This window comes from Cygnus atratus, chromosome 5 (genome assembly GCF_013377495.2).
Source record: "Cygnus atratus isolate AKBS03 ecotype Queensland, Australia chromosome 5, CAtr_DNAZoo_HiC_assembly, whole genome shotgun sequence".
Classification (NCBI taxonomy): Eukaryota; Metazoa; Chordata; class Aves; order Anseriformes; family Anatidae; genus Cygnus; species Cygnus atratus.
In genome coordinates this window covers 35,668,190-35,681,784 of record NC_066366.1, presented here as the reverse complement: position 1 = coordinate 35,681,784, position 13,595 = coordinate 35,668,190, and the positions used below count along the sequence as shown (strand labels likewise).

The following is a 13,595-nucleotide window of genomic DNA, read 5'->3' as shown; positions in this document are numbered from 1 at the left end:
CAGACTTTCCATTCCAGGGGTCAGCCAAGACCAGGCTGTTCTTCTTTCCTCTCCCACGTGCAGATAGCATTCATCCTCCATTCTCACCTCGCTTGGAGCTGGCCTGAGGCTGGTGCTCGCTGGTGCAGGCTCCCTCTTTGTTTTCCTCCTGTGCCCCATGTGCAGGACAAGGTGACCGTGCCTGCAGCCACAGCTCACGCGTGTGGCACTGCGATGTCTGAACTGGAGCCGAGTGCCTCTGATGCAGCCAGCACAGGCAACCTCTGCGTTGTCCTGGCCGGCAGCATACCCAGAAGCTCTTGCCCCAGTGAGTCCCAGTTTTGTCCCCCAGCTGGTCCCAGTTTCATCCCCCAGCTGGTCCTAGTTTTGCAGACAGACGGATGGGGATGAACTAGGACCCCAGCAGCATGGTTCCTCTGGTCTGTGCGGGACTGAGGTTTCACATCACCCCGATGGCCCTGCACAGGGATGAGGGGGTGACAGAGAAGGAGCCCTGCATGTCCCTGAGCCAAAGCCAAGATCCCAGTTAGCGCTGCTTAGGGAAGGGCTCGGCGCTGGGCCATCAGGTGCTGCTGTCACCCTGGGCAAAGCAAGGAGCTGTGGCTGCTGGCAGGGCCTCGGGTCTCGGCTCCTCCTCGATGTCGGGAACAGGGCTGGGAGCCTTCGGGGAAGGGGACAGAAACACCTCCGTGCTAAGGGAAAAGCACCTGGCACCTGTGCTGGTGAAGCTAGCAAGGAAAACCCCTTATTTGCCTGCTGGACGTCGGTGCCTGTTTAAGCAAACACATTCCAGCGCTGCTCCTGAGCCCCTGGCACCAGCGCTCAGCGGAGCCCCTGGCACAAGCCCCTGCATCCATCACAGGCTCACGGCCACTGCGTCGTCCCCTGGCCGTGGCCACCCCCTGTCCCTTCCCCACCCAGTGCAGGAGGGGTCAGTGCAGCACCCGCTGGGGCTGGGGCACCGGGGGGTCCTCGCCCTGCGCCTTGCAGCAGCCTGGGGACCGCAGCCAGCCCCACGTCCCCATGCTGGCCCCACAACTCCCAGGGCCTCCCAGTGGCACCGCAGGGCACCAGGAAATGTTTCTTTCCCAGCCCAGCCTGCACCAAGCATTCCCACGGCCAGGCCATGCGGCTCCCTGGTGAAGATGGCGAGCCGTCAGCTTGACATTCCCCTGGTGTCCTCTGCAGACATTGCGATAACGCCCACCCTGCCGTTTGCCTTTCTTATCGGGGCTGCCAGCCAAACAAGCATGGAGCTGTATATAGGGAGCTCAGCCCGGGCACCGGGCACATTCGACGCCTCTCTGCTGGCACTGGTGCCTCGCTGGGAAGAGCCACAATGAAGCTGCTCCTGCTCCTTGGCTTGGTGGCCCTGGCCCAATGCCACCTCTCCAAGTGAGCGCTGGGGTGGTGGGGTGGTGGGCATGCTGCTGGGGTCCCGAGGACCCCCCGGGGATGAAGTGGGGGGAACTGGGCAGTAAAGGCATCGTGGAGGGGGTCACAGCTGGGGTGGTGCACGGCAGGGTTGGGGGACAGCCCCCAGCCATCACCATGGCCAAGGCACAGTGCAGGTGGCCCCAGTCCGTAGGAGGGGCTGCAGGAAGAGGCGCAGAGCGAGGGCACAGCGCAGCCCCCAGGCACGTCCCTGCCTGCCCTGAGCCTTGTCCCCTCCCGCACCCACCTCAGGATCCCACTGAGGAGGACGAAGTCCCTGCGGCAGAGGCTGGAGGAGCATGGCTTGCTGGAGCACTTCCTGAAGCAGCACCCCTACAACCGGGCCTCCAAATACCTCCCCGTCTTCGCCGGCACCACCTCCTCTGAGCCTCTGCAGAACTACATGAACGTGAGCATGGCACCAGCATGGCCCCCATGGGGCTGCGGGCCCCTAACTGTCCCCCTTTTCCCCCCCTGTCCTGTCCCCCCTCACCCTCCTGTCCCCCTGCCTAACCTGCCCCACGTTGACAGAACGAGTACTACGGCACCATCTCCATCGGCACCCCGGCCCAGGAGTTCACCGTCGTCTTTGACACCGGCTCCTCCAACCTGTGGGTGCCCTCTGTGTACTGCTCCAGCCCAGCCTGCAGTGAGTGTCGCGGGGCGGGGGGATGCTGGGGACCCCTGGGTGGGCTGCTCCAGCCTGGCCTGCAGTAGGTGTCCCCATCCCTGGGGGTGCCGAGCGCTGGGGACGCAGCCAGCCCCGTGCCGCAGCGGCAACATGGTGCTGGGACAGGCCGTGACCGTCCCTCTCCCGTACCCACAGAAAACCACAACCGCTTCAACCCCTCTGAGTCCTCCACCTTCGTGAGCACTAACGACAGCGTCTCCATTGCCTATGGCACCGGCAGCATGACTGGCATCCTGGGCTACGACACCGTCACTGTAAGGCAGTGGCTGGCCGCTTGCCCGTCCCGTGGGACCGGGGACACAGGGGCACCGTGCGCCCCAACCCAGCCCGTCCCCTTCTCCCTGTCTCTCCGACCAGGTCTCGGACATCCATGTTACCAACCAGATCTTTGGGCTGGCTGAGGCTGAGCCCGGCACCGTCTTCTACTACTCCCCCTTCGACGGCATCCTGGGCCTGGCCTTCCCCAGCATCGCCTCCTCTGGGGCCACCCCTGTCTTTGACAACATGATGAGCCAGGACCTAGTGGCCAGGGACCTCTTCTCTGTCTACCTGAGCAAGTAAGCTCTGCAGAGCCGCCCAGCCCTGGCAGGGGATGTTCTCCCCTTGGGGAGGCTCCGGCACCCATGTCCCCTTGGCAGCACGGGGTCCTGAGCCACGGGACTGCTGTGTCTGATGGTTCCCCCCTTCAGGGATGACAAGAGCGGCAGCTTCGTCCTCTTCGGTGGCATTGACTCTGCCTACACGACTAAGGGCATCACCTGGATCCCGCTCTCTGCCGAAACCTACTGGCAGATCACCATGGAGAGGTACTCCCGGCAGTGACGCTATGGGGACTCGGACCCTGGCCCCTCCGGGAGCTCACCCTGTATCTCCCGCAGAGTCTTCGTCGGCAAGAAGGCTGTCGCCTGCTATTTCAGCTGCCAGGCCATCGTGGACACTGGCACCTCGCTGCTGGCTGTGCCCACCACCGCCCTCAAACATATCTATAATGCCCTGGGTGCTGACTCCAACGGCGAGGTGAGGCGGGAGGGGAGCACAGGGCTGTTGGGGACCCTCGGGGCTCAGTGTCCCCTCCGATGGCCAAAGACTGGCTGCTGGTCCCCATGGGACACGCGGCTCCGTCGGGGTGGCCGCTGACCCCATCCCCACCACAGATCAGCTGCAAAGACGTCCGCAGCCTGCCTGACGTCGCCTTCAAAATCAATGGCAAAAAATTCACCGTGCCAGCCACAGCCTACGTGATAGAGGTGAGCACCCCACGGGGACAGGGACAGGGATGGACCCTGCAGGGGGAGGTCCGGGGGGGGGGGATCCAGGCAGCTGGTGACCATCTCTATCCACGTCCTCGACTGCAGAGCGATGGGGTCTGCAGCCTCGGCTTCGAAGGCATGGACGTCCCCACCGAGTCAGGCGAGCTCTGGATCCTTGGGGACGTCTTCATCCACAAGTACTACGTGATCTTTGACAGGGCCAACAACAAGGTGGGTCTGTCCCCGCTGGCCTGAGCGCATACTCCCCCAAGCCAGGCCGGCCCCTGCACTCCCGGCCCCCCCCTGCTGCTGTCACTGAGCAAAATAAAGCCATGGAAAAGCATCTGCGTGCTGAGTTTCTCTGGAAAGAGCTGGATCAGGCCCCACATCCCTGCGGCGTGGGCAGGCTGTGCTGGCAGCTGTGGCCCCGTAGCGTCACCACCCATAATGTCAGGCTGAGGTCCTGCTGGGTGGGATCTCAACGCGGGGAGGTGACCCCCTGCCGTGGCGGATGCTGCCCACGAGCGCTCCTGGCTGATTATTTATCAAGGACAAGCCGCTGCCGCGCTGGCACGACTCGCCCGCGCTGTGTTTGTTCCTGGCACACAGCTCACCAGGAGGGCCAGCACAGGCCGCTGAGCCCCCGAGAGCTCTTGGGTGGCTCTTCCCCCAGCCCCTGGCAAGCCACACGTGGCTCCTGCGTGCGCAGAGGGCATCCAGCACGTTTGCCCTGGGGATGCAGGGGACAGTGGCAGATGCTGCCCGGTGCCACCTCCGGGTCCCACTTTGCCCCACCGGTGGCACGGCTCCTGCCCGCTCCCCGCGGTGCCCCCGGCTGTGCAAACACCGTGCACCTTGTGTGCTGGGGGCCAGAGGCAACTGCAGCAGGCTGCCGATAAGTGCCGAGCCATGCCACCAACCGGGGTGCATGGGCTGGCTTATCGGGGTGCCTGGCACGCCTCATCCGGGAACGCCTCCGTGTCCTCCGGCATAGGGACAGGTGCCCTGGTGCCACCGCACCACATCCCTGTGCCATGAGGTGGCTGTGGCTGCTGGGGATGGTGGTGGTTGCCCACGGCCTGGAGAACAGGTGAGGGGGACACCGGCGGTCGGGGCAGGGGGACCCCAGGACCCAAACCCTTCCGTCCCCGTGCTCAGCATCAGCCTGTCACGCAGGGTCAGCCTGCACCGGAGGAAATCGCTGCGGCGAGCACTGCTGGATGGCAGGGTGCTGGGGAGGGTCCTGCTGCAGCAGTCCCCCTCCCCAGCAGCCAAGTATCACCCCACCACTGCCACCGAGCCCCTGGCAAACTACATGGACGTGAGTGCAGGCAGAGCTGGGGGGCTTGGCAGGGAACCCCAGTGCAGGGACACGGGGACATGTGGGGGAACGTGGACAGTTTGGGCGGGGGGGGGGCGGGGGGCTGGGGGCAGTGACATACACACACACACACTCGGTGCCCTTTGTTGGCAGCTGGAGTACGTGGGAACCATCTCCATCGGCACGCCACCGCAGGAGTTCTCCGTCGTCTTTGACACCGGCTCAGCCAACCTGTGGGTGCCCTCGGTGTACTGCTCCAGCCCGGCCTGCAGTGAGTGTCACTGGGCGGGGGGATGCTGGGGACCCCCGGGTGGGCTGCTCCTCTGCCCGCCCTGCTCAGGTCTCCCGTTGCTGCAGCCAACCACCGGCGCTTCGACCCAGCGCGCTCCTCCACCTATCGCGGCACCACCACCAGTGTGGCCACCTGGTACGGCACCGGCAGCATGGTCGGCGTCCTGGGCTACGACACCGTCATGGTGAGCACCCGTGGGCGAGCCGGGGCATGGAGCTGGGTTGTAGGGGTGAGGCAGGGGCATCCCCGAGCCTCCCCACTCTCCCCACCAGGTTGGGAACATCCAAGTCCAGAACCAGGTGTTTGGGCTGAGCCAGACGGAGCCTGGCTCCTTCCTTGCCCACGCGCCCTTCGACGGCTTCCTGGGGCTGGCCTTCCCCAGCATCTCCTCCTCCGGCGCTACCCCGATTTTTGACAACATGATGAGCCAACGCTTGGTGTCTCAGGACCTTTTCTCCATCTACCTGACCCCGTAAGTGCTGGCAGGATCCAGGCAAACCCCTCCGCGTGCTTTCGGGGCAAGCTGGTGGCCACACGCAGTCGGCGACAGTGCCAGCGTCCGGGTGCAAATGTTACTGATGGGGAAAGCCTCTCATCGAGGCAAACTCAGAACCCGCTTTGGGAACAACGTGTGCAGCACCGGGCTCTTGGCAGCAGCCCTCTGGGGTGCACAGCTCCTACTGGGGGGCCGGGGGGCACCAGCATGCCCAGCTCCACAGCCCTTCCCCCCCCAATTCCCCCTCGCCCCAGCAACAAGCAGAATGGCAGCTTCGTGCTGTTTGGCGGCATCGACGACACCTACTTCACCGGGAACCTGAGCTGGATCCCGCTGACCGCCCAATCCTACTGGCAAATCAAGGTGGACAGGTAGCACAGGGACGTGGCACGGAGAAGGGGACCCTGGCACCAGGGTGGACACCTGGCCTCAGGGAGCCCGCTGTGTCCCCAGCATCACCATGTACGGCCGCCCCATCGCCTGCCTGTACGGCTGCCAGGCCATCATGGACAGCGGCACCTCGCTGCTGGCCGGCCCCAGCCGCAGCGTGGGCAACATCCAGTATGAGATGGGAGCCAGGCGCAGTGCCAGCGGCGTGGTGAGCACACGGGGATGGGGACGGGGTGCTGGTGGCTTCCCGCGAGGGCTGAGGCCGTGCTGTCCCCTCCCTGCAGTACTTGGTGAGCTGCAGCTTCATCCGGCTCCTGCCTGACATCGTCTTCGTCATTGCCGGCACCCAGTTCCCGCTGCCACCCCAGGCTTACATCCTCCAGGTGAGCACCAAGTGCTGGCACCCGGCACCTGTGGCCTTGCTGCCCCTCACCCTGTCCCCACCAGCAGGAGGATGGCTCCTGCATGAGCGGCTTCGAAGGCTACGCCCTGCCCACGGCCACCAGCGAGCTCTGGATCCTTGGGGACATCTTCCTGCGCCACTACTACAGCGTCTTCGACAGGGCCAATGGCATGGTGGGGCTGGCACCTGCCGTCTGATGCATGCCACAGCATCTGGCCACAATAAAGTCCCCAGCTGGGCAGCACGGGCAGGTCCCTCCTGTCCCCAAAGCCACGCTGGGCTGGACGAGCACCTCCGGGACCGTGCCAAACTGCCCCGAGCTGGGGAAAGCCCCAGTGCTGGGCTTAGTGGGCGCAAGCAGGAGCAGGGAGCATAAATACCAGGGTGACTTTATTGGGGGAGGGAGTAGCTGGCACTGGCCCCCTGGCCCCACAGCCTCCTGCGCCATGGGGCGGTGAGGAGCTGGAGGACCCTGTGCCCTCCGCCCGAGAGAGCGGGGCGCAGGGACGTGTCGCCATCCCTGGGTGCTCGGCACGGCCACCTGCGTGCCTCAGCGCCCCGTCCCCAGCCACGCCTGGCCAGCCAGGCCTGCTGGTCCTGCAGCCTTCCTCCTCCTCCTCCTCCTTCTCCTCCTCCAGGCAGGGTGGCTCTAGGGAGCCGCGTGCCCGCCGGGGCTCTCCCTGCCGGCTGTTGGCACGGCCGAGGGGTCCGCGTCCCCGGGATGCCCCTGAGCATCCCGCCTTGACCCAGGGCTGCCCGTGGGAGCTGGGGGTCCCGTGGCCTCTCCAGGGGGGGCAGCAGGGGGTAGAGCAGCAGCTGAGAGCCCCCCACGGTGCTGGGGGGGGCTCGGGGTGGTGGAAGGGCGCTCCCCCCCAGGAGAGGGGCCGAAGGGGGCAGCGTGGAGCAGGAGCTGGGCCAGGCGGTGGCGGGGAGGCTGGGGGTTGCCGGTGGGCACGAGCTCTTTGTGGGACGGGGATGGGGATGGGGACACGTCGCCTCTCTGCAGTGGGAGCTGGGTGTCTGCGGTGGAGGGAGAGATGCTCCAGGTTAACATCACCACCAGCCCAGCGCCGCCGTGGGGGGCAAAAGGCACACCGCAACACAAACGTGGGGGGCAGCGCGGGGGTGCCGAGCCCCCGGTACCTTGGCAGGCGGGGCAGCAGGCAGCAGGCAGCGCAGGGGGCTCGGTGCACGAGTGGGGACACGGCCTCTCCTCGCAGCTCACCTCCCCGAGCTGGAGCGGCAGGAGGAGGAGGAGGATGAAGAGGAAGGAGGCACGGGAGAGCCGCCCGGTCCCCGGCGTAGCCCCACGGGCTCACCTGGCACGTGCAGCGGGTGCAGGGCTGTCCCTCGGGGCTGAAGGTCTGGCCGTTCACCACCTTCCTGCCCTCGTAGTTGCAGTCTAGGGGTGTCGGGGAGGGGGGGCAGCAGCGCTCAGCGTGGGGCGGGGGGGCACTGGCAGGGTGGGGGCCGTGGTCCTGTGCCCTCCCCCCCCGGCTCTCACCGTTACAGACAGGACAGCACTCGCCCTCGGGGTGGAAGGGGTAGGTGCAGAAGATGGCACAGTCCACGGGTGAGCAGGCCACCGAGCCCAGCTGGCAGGGAGAGACGTGAGGGCTGGGCGTTAGCGCGGGCTTGGGGCGGGGGGGGGGAAGCCCCCAGAGGCTCAGCAGCTTTTTCCTACGATGGGAAAAAGCCTGAGGGACGGGAGCCAAGAGCATCCTGCAGCACCCGGACCCTGTGCTCCGGGGCAAAAATGCCGCACTGATGCTGTTGCCTCGGCCCCCACCCTGGGGAAAGGCACCCACCCCAAAACCTGGCCGCCGCAGCCCTCACCAGGCAGATGCAGCTGAGGCAGGGGTCCAGGAGGGACGGGAAGGTCTCGTTGTTGTAGAAGATCTGTCCCATGTAGGTACATCCTGCCAGGAGGAGAGCAGGGTTGCAGCCCTGGAGACCCCCCAGGCTCACTGGCGGGGGGGGGGGGTCAGGCTCAGCCCGCCCCCCCACTGCCCCCCTGGTCCCTGTCACCTGCCGAGCAGTCGGGGCAGCACTGCCCGGGGATGTGGATGGGGTAGGGGCACGTCTCCATGCAGTCCGTCCTCTTGCAGCTCACTGAGCCATCGGCCTGTGGGGGGAGAAGCACGTGACAGGGACCTCGGGCCTGTGCTGGTGGGCTTAAACCCCAAACTGACGGGTTTAAACCCAAAATTGAAGGGGCAAAAGCCCACGGAGCTGGGGAGCTGCTGGGGACCACGTCCATGAGCAGCCTGGTGTCCCGAGGGAAGGGCTGGGTGTCCCGGGAGCCCGGCTGGAGGAGAGGCAGAGGCAGGACGTTCGAGGCAGAAGGCAGCCGGAGAGGGACTTGGCTTTGGTGTCTAAACCTCTTTCCTTCCCAGACCTGGTCTCTCCATGCCACGCACACCCAGGGATGCAGGGGATGGGGATGGGGATGGGGACGGGTAGGAGGAGTGAAGCAGAGCAGGTTCTCATTCACCTGGCAGATGCATAACTCACAGGGATCGCCCGGAGACCAGATCTGTCCGATGGGAAACTCGACCCCGTTGTCATCCACGAAGCAGCCTGGTGGGGACAGGGACACGGGTGGGGACAGGGATGCGGGCACCCAGCCCACCAGCCTCTCCATGCACGTGGGTGCTGCTGTGCACGTGCCCGCTCCCCGCTCGCCGCCCCGAAACCCTGTGACTATGCCCCCGGAACGCCCGTCCCATCCCTGTGCGCCCCCGCGTGCAGCTCCCCCAGATCCCACCCTCCCAGCCCCCAGGGACCCCCGTGCTGGCTCACCCGAGGGGCGCGGGGGGTCCCGGCAGGTGAAGCAGCACTGCCCGGGGCGCAGGTGCCGCTGGTGCTGTGGGCAGTCCAGCGCTGGGCAGGGGGCGAAGGAGCACTCCACCTCGCCACCCTGCGGAGACGGGGACGCGTCACGCACCGGCTCCGTGCTGGGGCCACCCATCCTGCCTGCGCCCCTCTGCCCCACGGGACACCAGAGGAAGGCCGGGACCCCCAGCAGGTTGCCACGGGATCCCCAGACCCACCCGGCAGACGCAGGTGGTGCAGTCGTCCTCGTCCAAGCTGAAGCGGGCTCCGTGCACGTACGTGCGGCCGCGGAAGCTGCACTTTACTGGAGAGGAGAGAGGCGGTGAGGGCAGAGCTTGGATGGGGAGCAGAGCACAGTCGTGCCTCGCCAGGACCCCACGGCCCATCCCCGGCAGCATCACCCGCAGCCCCTCGCCCCCCTCCGCCTGGGGGTCCCACCTGGCTGGCAGGAGCAGCAGTCGGGCGGCGAGGCGCTGGGGCAAGAGTCCGAGGGGCACTCGGGGGAGATGCAGGAGATGTTTCCAGCCTGCGGAGCAGAGCAGAGCCCGGCGCGGTCATGGGGAGGCAAGCATCTGCCCCACGAATTGCAGTGCCCCAGCAGGGCCTGGCAGTGATGGACACCACCACGGTGACAATTTTGGGGAGCCACTCCCAGAGGGAGAAAATGGCTTTGTCTTCCTGACGCTGAGCACAAAGGGGACCCGCCGTGGGGTGACACTTCCAAAGCGCCCACCCCCCGTCTCGACCTGCAGGTCCCATTTTGGCTCCTGCCCCACGGCTCTGGAGCTGTCTCCCTCACTGTGACACTCACTGTGACACCTCCCCAAAATGGGCACCCGGTGCCAACGAAGCCCAGCCCGAGACATCCCAACAGTGCCATGAGATGGGACCCAGGCCCCACTCCCAGCCCACCCCACTGCAGGACGGCGTGGACTCACCAGACACACGCATACGGTGCAGTTGCCATCTGATGGGGAGAAGACGTCGCCCTCGGCACGGGCCACCCCCTCGTGCAAGCAGCCTGCAAACCAGGGGAGGGTCAGGGGGGGCCATGCTGGGGCGCAGGGCTGGAGCTGCCGGGGCTCACCTGTGCAGCTGGGGCAGCAGCCCCCGGCCGGGGCGGGCAGCGGGTGGGAGCAAGGCACGGGGCAGCTGACGGCCTCGCAGAGCACTCGTCCTCCCTGCCGGGGCAGGCACAGCTCAGCGCCACAGCCAGTTGGCACGGTGAGCAGTGGCACAGGGAGAGAGGGCACTTACCTGGCAGGCACAGCTCCGGCACCCCGGCTCCATCCAGCGAGTGCCCGGCTCCCGGAGGGCCCCCCGGTACCAGCAGCGAGGGGCTGGTGCAGCGGTACCGGGGGCTCCCTCCCCGCGTGGGGACAGCTCGGTGACCGGGGACACGGTGGTGGGTGAGGACGGAGGAGGTTGGGTGCCCGGAGGTGCGGCAGGGAGGTGGGAAGAGGGAGAGCCCCTGGGGACCAGGAGGGGTCCCCCAGGGCCGGGAGGGAGCAGGACGAGGGTGGGGGGATGCTGCAGGGACTGAAGGATGGGTGAGGGGGCCAGGATGGACTTGGGGAAGCCTAGAAGGGAAGGAGCAGGCATCACTCAGGGAGCAGGCAGGGAGCACGTGGGGTCCTGCTCACCCACCCTGGCCCAGGGGAGCAGCCAGTTACCTTCGCAGGAGACCCTGTCGCCGCTGAGCCGGTACCCGGGGCGGCAGGAGCACAAGTAGCTGCCTGGGGTGTTGTGGCAGGCGTGCTGACAGGCACGTCTGTCTCCCGGCCGCCGGCACTCGTTGACATCTGGGGAGCACGGGGACTCATCGGTGCCCAGGCAGGAGCCGGCTCACGGGGGAGAGACACCCCCACCAGCGTGACGCACGGGGATGCCTGGTGCGCCATCTCCTTGGGCACGGCCCGAGCAAGGACGAGGACATGGCAGCAGCACCGTGCCGACGGCCACCTTGTCCCTGCAGGCTAGGGCTCGTCGCAACATGGAGAGGGGCCGGCGTGCAGCGCTCACCCACGCAGGAGTGCCGGTTCCCGTGGAGGTGGTAGCCGGGCCGGCAGGAGCAGCGGTAGCTGCCCACGCTGTTCTTGCAGCGGTGCTGGCACGGCGTGGCCAGGCACTCGTCCGTATCTGCCGGGCAGAGGCTGAGGCTCGGCGGGCCCAGCTCGGCCCCGCTGGCCCCCGCCTGACCCCCGGCCCCGCGCACCCTGGCAGCTGTGGCGGTCGGCGGAGAGCTGCATGCCAGGGCCGCACTCGCAGACGAAGCCGCCCTCGGTGTTGACGCAGAGACCCTCGCAGGCGGCGCTCAGGCACTCGTCAATGTCTGGAGGCGAGAGGGGACATCTAGGAGCTGGGGGATGCCGCGGGCCCCCCGCCGCGCCTTGACCCCCCCCCCATCTCACCAGTGCAGCGGATGCCGTTGGCCGTCTCCACCATGGAGAAGCCGAGGGGACAGACGCGGGCCACCTCCTGGCACCCACCGTGGTTACAGGAGAGGTCGCAGCCATACTCCCCGCATGTTCCTGGTGGCTCTGAAAGGCAAGCGGGGGCACCGCGGGGCACCGGGGCCACCCCTGGAGCCCTCTTACGCTCCCCCCCACTCACTCCTGCCCCACCTCCAGGGCTTGTGCCCTGCCCTGGGAGGGGATAGGGACCCTACCTGGGCAGGTGATGCCCTGCTCTCCATCCGGGCACGAGCAGAGGTTGGGGGCGATGCAGAAGCCGCTGCCACAGCCGAAGGGGCAGAGCGCTGCAGGACACGGGGACATGCAGCGCTCAGCGGCGGGGGGACCCCCCCATCCCATCCTGGGGAGCACAGCAGGGCCTGGGGCGCCTGTACTCACGCAGGGTGCACTGCCCGCTGCCCGGAGCGAGCATCCAGCCGGGGCAACATCCGCTGCCGAAGCCTGAGAAGCAGACGTGGGGCCCCACGCGGCGCCTGAGCGAGGGACAGAGGCTGAGGACGCCCTGCCCCATCCCGGGACCGAGCCCATGAGGACAGGGAGGGGGACACACGTGGGAGCGGGCACCCACGTGCCCACAGACGCCCCGTCCCGCGCAGCACAGATCAGTGTGAAGGCAGGCTCGGGGCGCACCAGGGTGTGGAGTGAGCCCCCAGCGAGATGGGACGGCAGGAGAGGACTCACACCCCAGCCGGTCCAAGCACCCCAGCACATGGTGACAGGGGAGAAACGTCCCCGACGAGGACAGGGACGCGGGGAGCGAGACCCCCGCGAGGGTCACGCTCTCCTCGCCCCCGTGCAGACGGAGCCACGAGCGGGTGCCGGCCCCTCCGGCCGGGACGGGAGCCCCGAAGGCAGCCGAGGGCTCGGCACAGCTCGGCGTGCCGCCGCTCCCAGGTGCGGCTGCGAGAGGGAGAAGGAAAAGGGGGGGACCCGGCTACCTCTCCACGGCAAAGCTGGCTGGTTTCTTCCTCCCGGGGTACACCCTGCCCTGGCCGCCCGGGAGGAACAGGGACACACAGGCAGCCTGGACGAGCAGCTCGAGCAACATGACAGGCGGCTCCGGCACGCTCGCAGCGCTGCCTTCCTGCCTGCCTTCCTGCCTGCCTTCCTCGGCGGCACGGGCGCCTACCGCATGCTGGCCCTTGGCCCTGCTCCTCCTCCCGCCCGCCGGGCCGGGAACAATGCGGGGGGTGGAGGGAGGCGAGAGCGGGGAGCGCCGGGGGGGACCCGGCTCTCCTCCCACCCCGCGCGGGGGGACGCGCGTGGGGATGCTCACCCAGCGCCTCCCGGGCTCGCCGAGCCCCGGCCTCGCCCCCGGCCCGGTGACACCGTCGTGTCCCCCGGGACGGGGTCCCCGGCGCGGCCGCCCCACCGCCTGCGGGGAGCTGGGCTGGGGGGGGGAAAGCGAGCGAGCGGCGAGCGTCCCCCCTTCTCTCCTTTCCCACATCTGGCAAAGCTCCGGCCTGGCCTCTCCCCACCCCTCCTCCTCCTCCTGGCGGCACTGGGCTGCCTTCCCAGCCCTGCGCGGGGACCCACCAAAGAGGAGCACGCAGCAGATAAAGGGGCCAAAGTGGAGCGGGGCCGGTGGGGAAGGGCGCAGCGAGGGGCGAGGGGTGCTGCGGGGCCCCCCCGGCGCGAAACCCCCCCGGCCTTGCCCCGAAGCGAAGGTCGCGGGCAGGTAAATGATTGAGCAGGGAGCAAAGGGCCGGGCGGCCGGCCCCTGGTCAGAGGGGGTCAGTCCCTGCAGCGGCAGCACCCACCCGCTGCCCGCAGCTCCGTGCCTGCCTCGCAGCGGGGTTCCCCTAAAAACCCTCCTGGGGTTGCCCAGGACCCTTCCCCTGCGGCATCGCCCCAAGCACGGTCACACCCTGCACCAGCATGGGCCGTCATCATGGGGTGCACGGCTCTGGGGTGCCACATGTAAGGGGACGTGGAGGGAGGAGGACGCTGGAGCTTGGCCAGTGGCACGGGATAAACACAGAGCAGGGTTTTCCAGCCACGGCAGGAGG

General features: G+C 67.7%; 3 protein-coding genes across 3 annotated transcripts; 2 read left to right on the top strand and 1 right to left on the bottom strand.

Moving 5' to 3' along the window:
- The first annotated feature begins 1,339 nt into the window (after window positions 1–1,339).
- Window positions 1,340–3,630, top strand: LOC118244702 (pepsin A-like). Its single transcript, XM_035539844.1, has 9 exons — window positions 1,340–1,395; window positions 1,687–1,843; window positions 1,966–2,083; window positions 2,261–2,379; window positions 2,483–2,682; window positions 2,815–2,931; window positions 3,004–3,142; window positions 3,280–3,372; window positions 3,481–3,630. The coding sequence occupies exons 1-9, from the start codon at window positions 1,340–1,342 to the stop codon at window positions 3,628–3,630; spliced, it is 1,149 nt and encodes a 382-aa protein (XP_035395737.1).
- Window positions 3,631–4,409: 779 nt separating this feature from the next.
- On the top strand, window positions 4,410–6,474 carry LOC118244703 (pepsin A-like). Its single transcript, XM_035539845.1, has 9 exons — window positions 4,410–4,465; window positions 4,552–4,696; window positions 4,850–4,967; window positions 5,054–5,172; window positions 5,261–5,460; window positions 5,739–5,855; window positions 5,938–6,082; window positions 6,159–6,257; window positions 6,325–6,474. Exons 1-9 carry the CDS (start codon window positions 4,410–4,412, stop codon window positions 6,472–6,474), a joined length of 1,149 nt encoding a protein of 382 aa, XP_035395738.1.
- Window positions 6,475–6,926: 452 nt separating this feature from the next.
- Window positions 6,927–12,634, bottom strand: VWCE (von Willebrand factor C and EGF domains). Its single transcript, XM_035539193.1, has 20 exons — window positions 12,525–12,634; window positions 11,965–12,059; window positions 11,781–11,870; window positions 11,524–11,652; window positions 11,328–11,444; window positions 11,135–11,251; window positions 10,786–10,914; window positions 10,370–10,692; window positions 10,200–10,293; window positions 10,051–10,133; window positions 9,551–9,638; window positions 9,331–9,416; window positions 9,080–9,197; window positions 8,772–8,857; window positions 8,306–8,402; window positions 8,114–8,196; window positions 7,782–7,872; window positions 7,597–7,679; window positions 7,421–7,511; window positions 6,927–7,060 (listed from the first exon to the last, which is right to left on the bottom strand). The coding sequence occupies exons 1-20, from the start codon at window positions 12,632–12,634 to the stop codon at window positions 6,927–6,929; spliced, it is 2,244 nt and encodes a 747-aa protein (XP_035395086.1).
- Window positions 12,635–13,595: the final 961 nt, after the last annotated feature.